Raw genomic sequence first — 17,229 nt, forward strand, 5'->3', positions numbered from 1 at the left:
CAATTTCATTTTTGCAATTAATGCATCTAAAAGGTAAAATGGTAAACAGTTATTTGAGAAGAAAACATCTGTTGTGAAACACTGGATGCTCTGGTGGATTTAAAATGACATATTAGATCAACCTCCATGGTTAAAAATCACCCCTTTTCATGAGGGCTAAAAATAAGTTTTTTACTATTATCAATAACTTTCAACAAGCACGAATCTGTTTCATGGATAGCCTTTCCAGACTCTCTTTTCAGCTGTTTCTTGTTTCAGTTTAGAGAAAGATCATCCTCCTAAGTAACCCCATCCTGAACACTACTGCATTTCACTGTTACTGCCCATCTCCGGAGCTGCCCATCTGAACTGCTGAAGACGTTAGCGTGGCAAGAAAGAGGCAGGCATAACCTGTCAAAGCTAAAACAGAAAAAGTAGCAGAGTTGTCATGGAAGCTGTGACACCATTAGATGGGACAGAAAAGCTATATTTATAGTAGTAAACTAAATGTGCTTGGGAAAGTTCCCAACCATTGTGGCAAATTGGCACAGAAGAGTACACAAATATGCTAGTCAACACTAAAGAGGCTGCATGCAAACTACTTATTGGGAATGGCCCCTGCAACAGTCCTATTCCCACAACATACTTAGGAATTGTCTGTAAGAAGTGTAAATTAGCATGAACAAAAAGTGTGGTAGGGTCTGGGCCAACAGATTGCTACTACAGACGATTGTGTTTGACCATCCAGGAACATTTCCCACTACTGTTTGATTTACTGGCATATAAACATGCCAATCCTTTCCAGAAGGTTTAAAATTATGGCACGTAATAAAAGACTTCATGCATTTCCAGTCTTGCTGTTGAAAATCGTTTGGTGTTTAGGGTAATATTTAAAGACATATGAACGATCAATATTAATCAACTGTCTAAAACTTCAATCAAGATAAATCATACTGGATGCAGTATAGTAGTTGTATTTTTGACTGAAGAATATAACACTGTAATTGGGGAGAGAATGCAGATTGGTACCACATAGATGATGGGTACCTTTAATTCATTTCACTCAGTTATCCCTAGCTGTTGCTGTAAAACAGCATGTGCTCTGCCTGTATTGTCTACAGATGAACATTGATTCCTGGCAGCTGTGCTGCCAAGTCTTCAAGGCTCTTTATATGCAAGTCATCTAGAACAAACTTGGCACAAGTTATATTATCTAGACATATTGCAATCTTATCTCCTGAATACAGAGTGCATGTAGTCTGAAATAAAGCCTGAGAGAATGGGAAGATGTAAGTTGTCAAAGCCTTGCAATTTTTTATACACTTATCCATGTAAAACATTTGGAAGACTCAAGGAATCGTAGAATGATTTGGTTGGAAAAGATTTTTAAGATCATCAAGTCCAACCATACCTGTCCACTACTAAACCATGTCCCTAAGCACCTCATCTACCCATCTTTTAAATTCCTCCAGGAATGGGGACTCAAACACTTCCCTGGGCAGCCTGTTCCAGTGCCTGATATTAACTCTCCACAGTTAATAATGAAACAGCATGTGAAAGGTGACTCAGGATTCAGGCATGAGTTTACCACAGCAGCAAATGCGAAGAAACATACACAAAGGTCCCAAACCAAAGGACAAAGCACACGTGTACAACACAGTTAAAGAACACATGGGAAACATAACAGAAATACAAAAAATGCAAAGGGACAAAACCCAACTGACAGGCAGGAGAAAAAAACAAGCCCAAAGAATATAATGCAAGTTATATGGGAGCTGTCAAGAGCATAGAAAATATCTTGTATTTCAAGCAAATACTTAGAAACTCATATCCCACTAATCTTCAAAAATGAGAAGATAAAGCAGGAAAGGATACAAATTAAAAAGATAATATTTTTTTTTTCTGCTACAGGGAAAATCTGTTTGCAAAGAACGCACATGAAAAGACAAATGTAAAAAGATAGAAACAAAACATTGCACAAGGTTTACGTGTCTTGTAATCAGATGTCAGAACTCAGGTGAATACAGTTTATGATACAGAAATAGAACTGGCCAAAGGAAGTATATATCTTAAAAATATCTTGAAGTTAGATGAAAATTTCAGTCCCAGAATAGAAGAACACTAGCTCAGTGTGGAAAACAACTGATCTTGGCAAATGTTCAACTTTTTTAATGCAAATTATGCGCAATGTCCATAGTCTAGCCAAGAGGGTTCATGTCATAAGCAGACATTCCTAGAAATACAAAAGTCTTAGCAATATTAAAAGAGGATGACAGAGAGTTCTTGAAACATGAGAAGAACATGCTAAAAATGAAAAAGAAAAAAAAAGTTGAAAACTATTCCATGATAGTTGCATAAGGTACTAAAGAATGGGCTGAAAAATGTGTCAGTGGAAGGCAACGTTTGGATCATGTAATAGCCAAGCCAAAAAGCAATACAGCAAATTTGATGGGCTGGTGGTGGTGGTGTTTTATTTTATTTTTACAGTGTTGAGCTCAGTTTTAAAACATTTGACCTTATTCTTAATGAAATGAGAGTTGTCTTAAAATAGAGGAGACAAATTACTAGATGTGATCAAAACATTTCAGATCTTTTCCGGGGTAAGAAGGTGAAAGACATTCCTATTCAAGGCATCCTTTGACAACTACTGATTCATTCAGAATATGTTTGGGTCAAGAAATATCACTTTTTTCAACATCCTAGACAGCAGAAATAGCCCTGCAGAAGCAAAAGTCTATCTCAATCCTTGGGAGACGCTTGCATAAGGAAACAAACGTACGTATGAACCAGTGTAACATTTGAATTCCAAGTTTTGCTATCCTTTTCCATAAAAGATTCCACATAGAATCATAGAATCATTTACACTGGAAAAGAAACTTAAGATTGAATCCAACCATAAACCTAACATTGCCAAGTCCACCACTAAATCATGTCCCTAAGCACCACATCAACACATCTTTTAAATACCTCCAGGGGTGGGGACTTGACCACTTCCCTGGGCAGCCTGTTGCGGTGCTTGACAACCCTTTCAGTGAAGAGATTTTTCCTAATACCCAAACTAAACCTCCCCTGGGACAACTTAAGACCATTTCCTCTCATCCTACCACTTGTTGCTTGGGAGAAGAGACTGATGCCCACCTCACTACAACCTCCTTTCAGGCAGTTGTAGAGAGCGATAAAATCTTCCCTCAGCCTCCTTTTCTCCAAGCTAAATAACCCCAGTTCCCTCAGCCGCTCCTCATCAGACTTGTTCTCCAGACCCTTCACTAGCTTCGTTGCCCTTCTCTAGACACACTCCAGTGCCTCAATGTCCTTCTTGGAGTAAGGGTCCCAAAACTGAAACACAGTATTTGAGCTGGGGCCTCACGAGTGCCAAGTACAGGGGCACGATCACTTCCCTACTCCTGCTGGCCACACTACTTCCAATACAAGCCAGGACGCCATTGGCCCTCTTGGCCACCTGGGCACACTGCTAGCTCATGTTTAGCCATCTGTCAACCAGTACCCCCAGGTCCTTTTCCATCTGGCAGCTTTCCAGCCACTCTTCCCCAAGCCTGCAGCGTTGCATGGGGTTGTTGTGACCCAAGTGCAGGACCCAGCACTGAGCCTTGTTGAATCTCATACAATTGGCCTCAGCCCATTGATCCAGACTGTCTGTGTTTTCTTTCTGATAATTTTTTATCCTTTTATGTATTCTATTCTAAGCATTAAATCCATGTGGTATGGAGGTGTTTCTTATCTTATGGAAATAAGAAAGCAGCAGTTGCATAGTACTTTCAGGTGGGCTTGTTTTCTTGACTTGGCAGATCAGATCTTCATGAAAAGCTTCTATATTGAATATATTTCCAGAGTTCTTTTAAATTTCCTAAAATTCAATGTAATGAACTCTGCTGGACGATGACTCTTTGTGGTCTGATATATTTTATTTTCTCCTGGCAGGGTTTTAAAAATATTTTCAACATTATGATGTTGCTCTCTGAACAAGAAGGTATTCAATTCCTTAAGACCTGGCATTACAGTTAACTGAGTCTTGCTAATACCCACCCAGAAAAATCTGTATTTATCTATATTGCTATTGCATCCCAGTGATTAAAAGTCTAATTTCTCTTGTGCAACTTGAGATGAGGTTGTTTTTTACTTTCCAGTATATATCTTTAATTCAGACTGAGTGACATTGGAAAACTGCAGCCAAAAGCATCAGCTAATTTTACATCCAACATGAAGTACATTACACAACTTTTTTCAGCTAACTCAATATTATATGACCAAAGAAATTTTGTCATTCTTACTGGGAGTGCTTGAGACCTACAAACTTTAGATGGTCTCAAGAGTTAAGAATGGAGAACATCTGTCAAGACCAGCTCTTGATTGTCTATTAAGATTTATGTTTATGTGACATGACCAAAATCACACAAGTAGTCTGTAGCAGAGGCAGCACAGCATGCTTCAGAGAGGTGTTCAACGGCTTTAGCCAGAAGGCAGGCTTTTTCTTTTTCTGTTCTCTTGCCACACTCCAGCGTCTTAATAGCTGTAATCAGTGACACAGCAGAGTCCAAAAGACATCCTCCTTCACCAAGTGTTCATGATTTAACCACCAGAGTATAGATCATATTGAATCTTGCAGACAGATGTATTGCATAAAACTGTAGGCACCTTTGCTCGTAAAAGTTGAGGGGCTTTAAACTTAGTTTTTTTTTCAGTCCATTTGTTTCACAAATTATTTCACCCTTCAGCAATATGCAGCTACAAGCAGCTGACTCTGGAGAAGAAATTTTTAATTAAAACCTGTTTCTCCCCCCCCCAAAAAAATTGCCAGGAAGCGTTGATAACCACAGGCCCTGTCCAATACGTGCTGAGCATCCTCATATCCTATCACTGTCCACAGAAATGATGCTTAGCATCTATGATAAGTGAGAGACGCAGATATTTCTCTAGCAGTTGAGCTGTGCTAAAGTATTCACTGGTAAGTTCTTATTTTGTAATCAGTTCTTCATTAAAACAAATTACTTCCAGTAGTGAATAATATTGCTCTAAAAGTCTAGAAGTACAGAACAAAAAGTTCTGCATCAGTAGTAATAGTAAATAACTTTTGACAGGATGTTTATGATTTAACAGTTTTCAGTGTTTCCTAAATCAACTCTTAAAGCTGTAATATATATGCATTCATAATAACCTACTTCATGATTGGTTGGTGATTTAGGACCTAAGTTTGAGCTAGGATCACGTGGCTAAATCCAGAGCCCTGAATGTTTTTGCTCATTCATTAATTTAAGAAAAGAGCGATGAACTACAACATCTTTAAAAACACTGCTGTCAAAAATAAACTGGACCATTTCCATCAGAAGAGTTATTTTCAACATTAATGTCTTTGTTCTATGGATTTGGTAAGCTACACAATGAAAGTCTGGTTTAGGCATTGATAAAGGTGGGGTTTCTTCCTCTTGTTTATTGGCTTCTTCAGGAATTTTGTGAGCTAGATTTCATAGAAACAATTAACAAAATGTTGCTTTCATTAAAATGTACTTAGCTCAGACCTCATTTGATGTTTTGTTCTGAAGATGGCAGAAAGTACTTTTACCCTCTTTCTCCAGCTGACACAGAAAATACCACTGACCCAAACAAACCCTGCAACAAACACACTGTGAACACTGCAACTACCAAATGCATCCCTTAATGACTTACAATAAACTATTAGGCTAATTAAAACAAATGTTATACTATATAAGTAGGTTTCAAAACTGTTACAAAGCAGTGTTTCTGCTGACACAGAATATTGCTGCATAGATATTGCAAAGATGACACAGGGAAGAAAATGGCTTAGATGGGAAGATGAGGAGCTTTTTCCATGAAACTAGGCTACATAAACAAAAGGATGAGGGAGTAACAGTGGGCCGGTTACACAATTATCGCCAAACAAAAGACTTCATCTATCATCCAAGTGGGGACTTGACCCTCTTGCATTGGGTTTTCCCTGCAGTTCAGCATACAAGCATCTTCAATGTACATGTTCAAACGAATTGTCTAGCACAATGAATGCTAAGAAGCTATATCTTTTTCCACTTCAACTAATAAAAAAAGAAGTGATAGCAAAGCCAGACTTTTTCTATACTATTCAATCGGCAGACGGAGAGGTCTGTGAGCAGCACATGAGTACAACAGCGCTATGTGAGGTGAAGAGCAGCCTTTCCCAAAGTTCCAGCCAAAAACCAGAATACTTTCTGGTTTCTTGTTGCTGAAAGATGACATAATTGGAAGAGAAAGCTTTAGGTTTTGGCTTCTGTGCTGATGTAAATTTTGTATCACACTTTTGCACATATTTAAATATTACCCTGTTTCCTATGTCTTGCACTGTGTTTCTATCACTTAAGGCATTTTAAAAATCAGTCTTCTCCAATGATTATGCACTGTTGAGAATGTCTTCAAAAAGATGAGGATCTTTCCTGAGAAAGAAAGACAGGAAAACAAAGCCAAAAACAAGTAAAAAGGGAGATACTTTAAAGGAATTCTGCTTATGTGAAAGATGCAGCATTCCCACTGCATTGTGGTTGCTTCTAAAACAAAACTAATTATCCCCCTATGACTTGCAATTGCAGATACAAAGAGAACAAATGTGGGTATCAAAGTATTCATGCAAAAATAATCTGTGAATCATCCTACCAAAGGTCACATCAAAGTTGCATGCTGGCTTTTAAGTGGAGGTTTTAGAAAAATGCTTAGGAAAGCTGCTGATATACTTAAAAAGAAGAAAAAAAAAAACCCTTTATGGTTCAAGAAATTATTTTAAAAATGCACAGGTTTAATGCCACACTAACCTCTGCTCAGTATCATGGTTTTCCATATATAGGAAATAGGCAGAGTGTGCTATGATCAGAAAGTGGCCCCTCAGTCACTAAGCAGGCTTTTAAGTATATAGAACCATAGAATCAGAATGGTTTGGGTTGGAAGGGACCTTAAAGATCACCTAGTTACAACCCCCCTGCCATAATAGTCAGGGACACCTTCCACTAGACCAGGTTGCTGAAAGCCTCATCCCACCTGGCCTTGAACATTTCCAGGGATGGGGCATCCACAGCTTCTCTGGGCAACCTGTTTCAGTGCCTCACCACCCTCACAGTGAAGAATTTCTTCTTTACAGCTAATCTAAATCTTCCCTCTTTCAGTTTAAAGCCAATACCCTTTGTCCTATCACTACATGCCCTTGTAAAAAGTCTCCCTCCAGATTTCTTGTAGGCCCCTTCAGGTACTGGAAGGCTGCTATAAGGTCTCCCCGCAGCCTTCTTTTCTCCAGGCTGAACAAGCCCAACTCTCTCAGCCTGTCCACATAGGAGAGCTGCTCCAGCCCTCTGATCATCTTTGTGGCCCTCCTCTGGACTTGCTCCAACAGGTCCATGTCCTTCTTATGTTGGGGGCTCCAGAGCTGGATGCAGTACTTCAGGTGGGGTCTCACGAGAGCGGAGTAGAGGGGCAGAATCACCTCCCTCGACCTGCTGGCCACCCTTCTTTTGATGCAGCCCAGGGTATGGTTGGCCTTCTGGGCTGCAAGCGCACGTTGTTGGCTCATGTCGAGCTTCTCATCAACCAACACCCCCAAGTCCTTCTCCTGAGGGCTGCTCTCAACCTATTCTCTGCCCAGCCTGTATTTGTAAGATATATAGATAGATATATATGCATATCTTATTTAAAACATAAGGGCCCACTTTCTAATCTCAGTCAAGCAGGATGCAGTTAACAGACATCTACAAACATTCAGTATTACAATACGTGTGAATCAGGTAATTGCTCAGATACGCAGTGACCTGTGTCACAAATTTAACATGGACTTGGGCAGTAAATCTTTAGAGTAAGAATAGCCAAGTTGACACTGATGCTCTAGAGGCCTATTTTCATTTTAATGAACATGGAAATGAGGATTTATGTGCATGATTCATTTTATTCCTAGCAAGAGTTATTTGCTAAATGACATGAGGAAAACAGACATCTTCCTAGCAAAATATAACATCTCATGCAGGATTTAAACCTGAAGCGACCATCAATAAACTACAGGATTATAAGGCATTATTTCCAGTTAAAGATACTATACTGAAGCACGAAAACAACCCATTCGTTTTCAGGCCTGAGAAGCCAAAAGGCTGATTTTCTGAAATCAGCTGAAACCCTCTCCTGCAGGCCCACGTTCCCGGTTTGTGTAACACCCCCAAATACCAGCAAAACAAATGGTGACAGCGGAGCCCTCGCAGATCCCCGTCCCCTGACTGCCATCTGCTGCCAGGCCTCTGGCTGCAGCCGGGGAAGGCCGATCCCGCTGCCTGGAACCGTGCCCCATTCACGCAGCTTGTGGAGATCCATTAAGGATGTTCTGTGAGGTCATCAGTAAACAAAATGGGGGTCGCAAGAGATGGAGACAGACGATAATTCTGGGGAGGTGTAAAGTCTTTCACAGGAACAAGGATAATGTCAGGAAAAATGATGTATGTTGGGGCTTCCCCACCAGTCGTCGTGCCCCTGCAAAGCGCCTGCTTCTTGGAAAAGAAATCGATGAACGGCTGAGTGAGAGAGATTTGGGCACTTGTTATGTAATGCAGATTACTCAGTCCATAATTGTTGGTGGAGATCAAAGCAAAACAGGAAAAAGTTAAGAATATGTGTCCACAACTCTGATGTCAGGACGGCAGTTTTATATTAACTACTGAAGTTTTAAGTCACTCACTGATCTGTTACTGTTTCATTATTACTCTAACAGAGCCAATAAGCAGTAACTACATACAAAATCAAACTTCTCTGCAAGCTTGATATCTTTTTGGGAAAAAGACATGCCAAGATTTAGCTAATTCAAATTTATAGTCCTCCCCTAGCTAATGCACACAGTTACAATAGTTTTAGAAATCCTTTGTTACATATTGTTTAAAATTAGTGACAAATGGTTCCAATGGAAGCAGAAGGCAATTAAAGGGGAAGCAAACCAGGGGTCCTTGGAAGTGTCATTATGGCTCTTTTCAAAATTAAATAGGTTTGTTGCCTCATTCAAGAGAAAAGGCAGCAAGGTGAATTGTAACTATTTTTAATACATACATAAAATATTTCATCTGGAAAAATATGGGACATAATTCTGGATTATTGTTTTCTGTATATTCTAAATTTTGGCAAAAAAGCCAGACATTAACACATGATAATTCTTTAGAGTTTCAGTCTTGCAAACATACATGCACATAAGCAACTTTGCTCAGCAGTAGTCTGTAATGCATATTTTAGGGAAAGGTTTAAGATGAGCCTTCAAAATCACTGACAGTTAGGAGTACCAAGTACTTCTCATGAATTTTTTCTCCATTTGTTGTTAGACTACTGAACTCATTTAAAAAGCAAATATAAATTATAGTCTTACTAGATTATTTTTGAAGCTCACGTGAGTGGGACAAGGATTCGTATCCCTTGTGAAAAATTGTACAGAACTGTATGTCCTTCTGTTTCTTGCAAGATAAGCAGTACAAAAGAAGTAATCACATCTGTTCTCTATAGGCAGTACTGTGTTACTTGTATATGGGCATTTGTAAAAAGTGCTATAAAGTGCAGTGAGTCTGAAATTTTCTCAGAATTGTCTCTGCATTAGGAGTATGTTTCAAAACTTTCTAACTCTGCAGGAAAAAGTGCTAACATTTCTTGTTGAATTTATTACCGTGGAATTATTCAATCACGGGGTAAAAAACCATGCAGACTCTGCCATTTGTTGCCAGCCATCTTGATTCATGATATGTCGCTACAGTTGCCTTAAGCAAAATGATGGACTGGCGATCTGGGAAAACAAGTTTTTGCCTTCTCTGCGAGTGGGTGGCAAAATACAAAGCGCATGACAAGGAAAGCAAATGCTGGTGGGAGTCACCTCTCCTCTGAGTCATGGGATCACATGGAGCACTTCTGGCACAGGTGGGGGATCTGCCACACCACCCAACCAGGCCAAACAGAACTGAGCAAACCTACAGCAACCAGAAGAAACCCCCAAATCCCCACTTGAGAATGGTAAAAAACCTGAAGCAATAGGATCTCTGAAACTGGGAAAGCTGTGTCAGGTGCAGAGTTTCAACTTCTAGCTGTGTTGGAGCCAGAAGTAATCAACTCATAAAACATGTATAGATGTGTTGTATTCTGCACATGTTCTTAAAGCTCTATTAAATGCCCAGCTGCCTGCAGAAGTGAAATCGAGGAAAAGGACTTATGGGCACAACTGGAAAGCCAATGGACCTCAGAATTAACTATGATTTAAAAAAAAAAAAAAGGGCAAAAATTGCTCTGTACAAAAGCAAACTCAGGTAAACTGAAGCTTATTGACTCAGGGTTCTAACAAGAAGCAGCAAGCAGCAGCCCCAGGGACCATGCTTGCCAGGGCTGGGACGAATCTACAGAAAGATAACACACAGTATAGCAGGCAAATTGTGGTTTGTTGGCCACACGAAGACCATGACTTGAAGTAGTTGATGACTGCATTTTTTTTGTTCACCAAATAACAAACACCACCTTAATGTTCACCTCATCAAAACACAACAGAAAGTTTTACCCAGCTTTTGGCAAGTAAACATTTCCTTTTGAGCGTACATAAAAACAAGTGCTTCATGTAGAATGTTTAAAAATAGCTTTCCGCTAGCTTGCATGTAATTGTTTTAATGACCTCTTTGGATGAGTATGAATCCTGACAAATTACATAATACAGGGCCAGATTCTTGAAATGAGTTTCAAACATATAATAAGATGGAAGTTAACAACTACTCCTGGTACAAATACACATCCCACAGTCTTTTACAAGTTTGAGTAATTCTACAAGGCCAAGATCATTACAGAAACTAGAATTTCTTATATTTGGGGAAAGGGGAGAACAAGAAGGGGTTTTTTTTCTGATTTTGTTTTGATATATTTGCTGTACACATTGAAATCTCAATATTTTGCAGCAACTGCAGAATATATAAAAGAGAGAACACAACAGAACAAACCTTCAAGCAGTCTTCTAAATAAGAAATAATGAGGCATGGGAGAAAAAGCCCTCAGACAAAACAAAGATAAAATTACACCACCTTCCTTTCATCTCCAGTAGAGTGGTAGCTGTTAGATTCCAGGCAGAAGTGTGATTTTAGAAGGAGGCACCCATCACATATACAACCAAAAGAGGAAAAGCTGTTCCTAACACTAAGAAACTTTTCACACATCTTAAACATGAACAGACATGAGTAAAGGCAATGATTTTCTTAAACTATAGAAAGTGGTATGTATACCCATTTATAGTGTACTGCCTTTTTCACACAGATTCACTCACACACATTACACTTCGTAGGTTGCAACAGTAACTCAAACTACTAATAAAAACGATTTGCACTGCTGCACTGGATTGTGATTTGCAGTAGTGGGGATGAAAGCAAATCTTCATTTCCACCAAAACATGAGGTGACCCAGACCAAGGGTAGGAATCTCTCACCAAGTAGAGAGGTGATTATCTGAAGCTGCCGCATAGGTTTTGAGCAAAGTAAAAGGTACCACGTTCTCCTAAAACCTGCAAAGTGGCAACTAAAGAGGGACAGGTAACAAATGTCAAATCTATCAGAATAGTCATTCAAAATCAGATAATTTAGAGTATGTACAGCCTAATTCTGTGAGTTTTCATTCCAGAACTTTGTAGGTTTCAAGTTAAAGAATGATCATTTACCTATGTGCACAGAACATTTAGAATTTTAAGATAAAATAATAATAAAAAAAAAAAAACTGGAAAAAATCATAGCTTACCCAAGTACAAGATGCTAATTTCTATCTCTAATTCAAAGTTTCAAAACAAAACAATACCCCTCCAAAAACCCCCACCAACAAAAAGGCAATTCCTGTTGTAACTGGATAGTCAAAATGTCCCTCAAAATTTCTTGCATTATCTGTGGAAGTATGTATCTCTAAGCATAGTTAAAGGGCATACCAGACTTCAGATCTTCAGTCTCCTCTACTTGGCAGCACCTGTGTTTTTCTATCATACTTGGTTAAAAAGTCTCAGTCACTGATCTTTCAGATGGGAGTATAATACATAGCTTGCGCTTATTTTGATCTGTCTTCCCTGGAGGTAGACACATCAAAATTTAAGGCTTTAATATAAGCTTTTAGCTTAAATACACACACATGGCCATTACCAGAGCACAGACAAAATACACTTACCAGGATAGGAACAAAGGTATCACCGTGATCAGTCATCTTAGCCTACCCTTCAACAATAGTAAGAACAAGCTGCTTTCTAAAAAGAAAACTGCAGTCTAAAGAAGTTTTTCAGGAAGCCATCAGAAATAATCTGACTCCTTCAAAAGCTTAAATGGAAATTTTCTGCTTAAAGACCGATTCACATATCAAAGTGTCTGTTTCAGTCTGATTTAGTGCTTGCTTTAAACACACACCATTTGGTATGGAATAACAGTAACAACCAATGGCTTTATAGGATGGGTAGGACATGTAATGGGAATATAAAAATTATTTTCATGGTTATGAAGTCCACTCAGGTAATACAAAAGGGACTTCTAAGTACTTTTGCAAGTCACTGTTATACCCATGTTGAACTGTGTTTCCACCAACAAAACAGTTATTGCAAGCTCGTTGTATGTTGGAAAGAGGCATAAAAATGTAAATGTGTTCACTTAGCCATTGAATCAACTTTTGGGAATTATTCTGCAAATATGTATGTATATATCTGAAAATATACATCTGTATTTTTTATATATATAAGCATATATATAAAATGTTAAAATAATACCCGTGCAACAGAATATTTGTCATAGGAGAATCTCTTCTGCTGTTAAGTGAAGGCAAAAGAAACCCTGTATTTAGTTTTGAAGCAAGACACTTTTATGGTCCTATACAAAGGCTTTACTTCTGCCATACCAAATGATCAATGTCAGTGTGATACAGTTGCCTGGTGGATGACAGTATTCTTGCTGGGACAATTGTGCAGACTTGATCATGGGCATGCAATACCAGGCCTGATTTCAACAGCTACTCTATGTTAACAGATCTATGTTAAGAGCCATAGCAACTACACTGGGGGATCTGAGAGTGCCATGTACACGCGAAAATAAAGTGCAATGAAAATGTAAATTTTGAGTGCTGATTTATTTTGATTTTATGTAAATAAGTGATAGCTTGAGTAAACTGATTAGCCTATATAAATAGAGTCAATTTATCATCTCATTATCATTTCCATTTAATGAAGCAGTACTATTTGACATTTTTACACTTAATGACTCTGGAAAACAAAGCCAGGCAGTACAGAAAGGTACAGAGAAGTATCAAACATAACAGAAGGTCTAAGAAGACTGCACTTCACCTGCAGCATAATAACATCTAGTACAAAAGTGACTGCTTTACAATGAATTCATTATAGGTTTAAATCCAGGCTGTAATAAGCGGTTCTACTGCAAAGGACAGTACCATGTCTTCCCTTTTAAGGACATTGCCTTGCTGTAGCAAACAATTATATGAAAGTGTACAGCCTAAACTTACAGTCTCTGATAATTTCTGTGCAGGAATCATAAACTTCAAGTAAAAAGTTCATGTTCTCAGGAATCAGCCTCAAATCTAGCTTTGTCACTTTGTCATCCTAGAATATGCATAGAAGTATCTCCTTATTTAATCTTAAAGTTTACCTACTTCAGTAAACTCTGAAATTATTTTTATGCTTCCAAATTAGTCTTTATGAATCCTTATGATGATACAAAAGAAATATCTCATCTTCCTCTTTTATTTTTTCCTTATTTCCGTAATTCTCATCTCTAAAATTGTATATAAAGTCTACTGCTGCTGAAACTTGCAATGCCCAAGTTTCACTGCACGGCTTTCATCAGGGTTTGGCTGTTCAGCACACTCGGAACATGTACTTCCACAAGATGGTGCTCGTTCTTAAAAAATCCTACTTTAATGTGGCTAACAAGTTAAAATACCAAGAAACTATGACAGGTTCAACTCCTTTTTACCTACGCGAGTATTTTCAATGGTAAGACACCAAAGCATGCATAATAAAAGGTTTTGACCAGCAAACTATGAAGAAAAACACTTGAAGAAGACTAATCTGCTTGTGAAAATGGGATTTAAAGCACTGTGGTCTCTGGCCCTTGACCTCCAGTCAGTCCAGCTGAGGTCACACAAAAGGCGTCTTGTCCCTTTTTTCCCAAGACAATGTTCACCACAGCAAAACTGTGCGAAGCAGAGGGAGCTGAGGCTGGTCCCGCAGCAGCGGCAGCAGGGGTGCGGGGTGTATGGAGCTGCAGCTGCCTGCCAGGGGGAGGCAGGGGAGCAGCCACGGGCTGCAGGCCAGGAGACACAGCTCCACAGCTCGCCTGTGTCCTGGGGAGCTTCACCCCACACCTTTCACAGGTGGTACGGGTTGCGTGCAGAACTCTGTGATGGAAACAGGTTGCTTGGGTTCAAAGTACCAGACTGGGTGTCAGGAGCCTGGAGTTCATGCCCTATTGCTGGTTTTGAACTCATCACTAAGGAGCCGGCTCAGGTGGATTCCACAAAGATTTAGACATGCCCTTCAAACCTGTAACAGACGTGATTTTCTCCATGAAAAAGCTTCACTGGCAGCAATAAGGTTACTCCCAGAGTCAGGAACTCTACAGGGTAGGCAGAATTGTCAAAACCGAGTTTTTGATCTCTCTTCATTTTGTTTCCTCACTTGGGAAATGTAAGACGATTACACGTCTGAATCTTGTGGGAATGAGGTTAGCACAAATCCAATAAAGTTGTGAGTTACTCATAGGGACAGATAAATAACAAAACCACACATAGTAAAGTAAAATATTAATAGACAGGTAAAGTTCTGCTTTTGAAGAAAAAGACAGGCATCAGTTGGAATTGTGCAAATGTCTCTGAAACCTGAACCTCTGGTCAAATGAGGGCTATGTCATATTATATTTATTGATTTTAGCCCATTTTCATTAACTTAACAACATTTGCAGATCATAGAAGCATAGAATCACAGAATTGTTTAGGTTTAGGTTGTAAAAGATCAAGTCCAACCAATGTTGACATTTGTTTTCCTCGGAAAAAAAAATCTTCCTCTTGTGACCTGAACTGCCCTTAGCTATATGAAGAATTGTTTTACCAACAAATAAACTTCAACTGTAATTGGTAACAAACACAGATACTGTAGCAATTGTATCTTCACAGAGGAAAGTCTACCTTTTTGTTAAAGTGCTATGAAAAAGCAGGTTAAACAGAAAATAATATTGCATGACATTGGAAGTAGGTGCTGGGCAGAATTAAGATACCTTAAGACTTCTCAGCTACATGGGTAAAATATTGCTATAGGAGTGGGAAGTATACTAGATAGGTAGTGGGGAAGCTAGGGAGACTGGGAGACAAGGGCGCTTTCAGGAGCTCTCCTTCCATTTAAAAACCACTCTCCTCCTTCCTCCACCTTTCTGCACGGTATCCTCTTTCCTTACTAACACAGGGCACCCAACTCCTCCGCTTGGGCTGGCAGGGAGGGTTCAGCACAGGACTATCTCCTTCTCCTAGGCCTTACGAGCAGCTGCAAGGACAGAGATTGGGAGTCAGAAGGAAGTCCAGAGACCAATGTCTTCCACTTTTGGTGCTGTTGAGGATCAGCCACACTTCTGTTCACAGCATCCCTAGTGCCAAGAGCAGTCAGAATGTGTGCAGTCTGCTGGAACAAGCAGGGTTGAATCTTCTCTCCCCAGGCACAGGCTGGGCAAACAGTTCCCTCTAACCAGACTTGTATCATTCTCTTTGGTCACCTAATACTCATAAAAAATAAAGCTATCGAGATTCACTTGCATCAATGAGCTAAGTAACCAAGAGCAAAAATAAAACAGAGAAAAGAGTCTTTCTACTTCCTTTTTATTGTGATGGCTATAACTTCTATCAGCTCACAGACAACACTCAATCTGATCCTTGTATCAGTGGACCCAGCCTAAGGAGAAATACAGATTAAGTTCATTTTGCAGGAAACTGCTCCAGGATGCTCTATCCATCATGCATACTATTTTTCTCTACCTGTCCCCTCTCCCTCCAAAGAAAGTATCCAAAAGATGCCAACATTTGAAGGGATTATCACCTGTCTCCAGCCTTACAAATGCCCACCTGAACATGGAGCGCAACCAGTACCTCCATGTCCTCAGGAAAGCAGTTTTCCCTGAGCATCTGACAGTTCCTCAGAGCTGTCAACTGCCTCTGGTGCCACAGGGCGCTACTGGCAGTTTCGCTCTCCCTCCTGCTTGGTGAGGGAATCGTGCTTAGGTGGCTCAGCCTTCCTTTTTGAAAGAAATCAGATGTCAGGGAAGCTTACTACAACATCCTTTTCTGATCAATAATGTTCAGGATGACTAATGAGTTGCAGTGTCTCAAATTTCAGCTAACTTAAAGTCTTCGTTAGTTCCAAGCTAGTGAATAGAATGACCCAATAATTATTTGAAATTACAGCATTGATGTGGGCCAGGAAGCCAAGTAAGTTTTCCGAGTAGCTGTAAATGTCTCAATAATTAATGCTGCAGGTGGCTGGTTTCCTGTAGCTCACTCAATTCCAGTACCAAGAGAGCTCAATTGGCAGGACACTTTCCAACATTGTAGCTACAGTCTGCAGAAGTACTAGGGCAGAGAAAATGGGACTATATATCCCCACCACCCCCCTAAACCCCCTGACACCATGCAGATGCTGCAGGTTTCTCCAGCTGCTTCAGCCTGGGTCCCAGATTTACCAAGATACAGAGAAATCACACAACCCTTTTGTAACCATGAGTGCTGCCAGCTCAGTGAAAGCATGCTACAGGAATTAGGAAAGGAATTCAAGTTGAGCCAAAGTCTCATACTGAGCCATCCCCACCACAAGGTTTATGCTCATTTTCCCTATTCACATCAGAGCTGTGTCCAACTCTATCTATGGACAATCAGTATCAAAATGCTTGCTGAGATTGTAATTTCAATTAATTTTGATTCATAGTAGATGTAAGCAATTAAATGGGAAATGATCAACGGATAATTTATTAAATAATTTTGAAAATAATAATTCAAAGTTCTAACATGAGGTAGAGAGATTCAGAATAAGGTTTAGTCCCATGCCTTCATGCTACATATGTATATAGGAACACAGTGGAGCTGAGATGTTTTGCACTACTAAATTGCAAAGGTTGATCACAGAAATAATAATTAGCTGTCATTTCCTTCCTCAATCTATAAAAGTTTATACAGTTAAATTTTCCTAGTATGCTGGTAACCAGATTTTCC

General features: G+C 39.4%; 1 protein-coding gene across 1 annotated transcript in view; it reads right to left on the minus strand.

The window, feature by feature from the left end:
• PPFIA2 (PTPRF interacting protein alpha 2) overlaps window positions 1–17,229 on the minus strand; it is a 333,320-nt gene that overhangs the window by 245,438 nt on the left and 70,653 nt on the right. The window contains exon 2 of the mRNA XM_035901684.1: window positions 3,275–3,291. Within this exon, the coding sequence (XP_035757577.1) occupies window positions 3,275–3,291 (17 nt within the window). The remainder of the gene's footprint in view (window positions 1–3,274; window positions 3,292–17,229) is intronic.

The sequence above is a fragment of the Egretta garzetta genome, unplaced genomic scaffold, assembly GCF_000687185.1.
Source record: "Egretta garzetta isolate BGI_Z169 unplaced genomic scaffold, ASM68718v1 scaffold68, whole genome shotgun sequence".
NCBI lineage: Eukaryota > Metazoa > Chordata > Aves > Pelecaniformes > Ardeidae > Egretta > Egretta garzetta.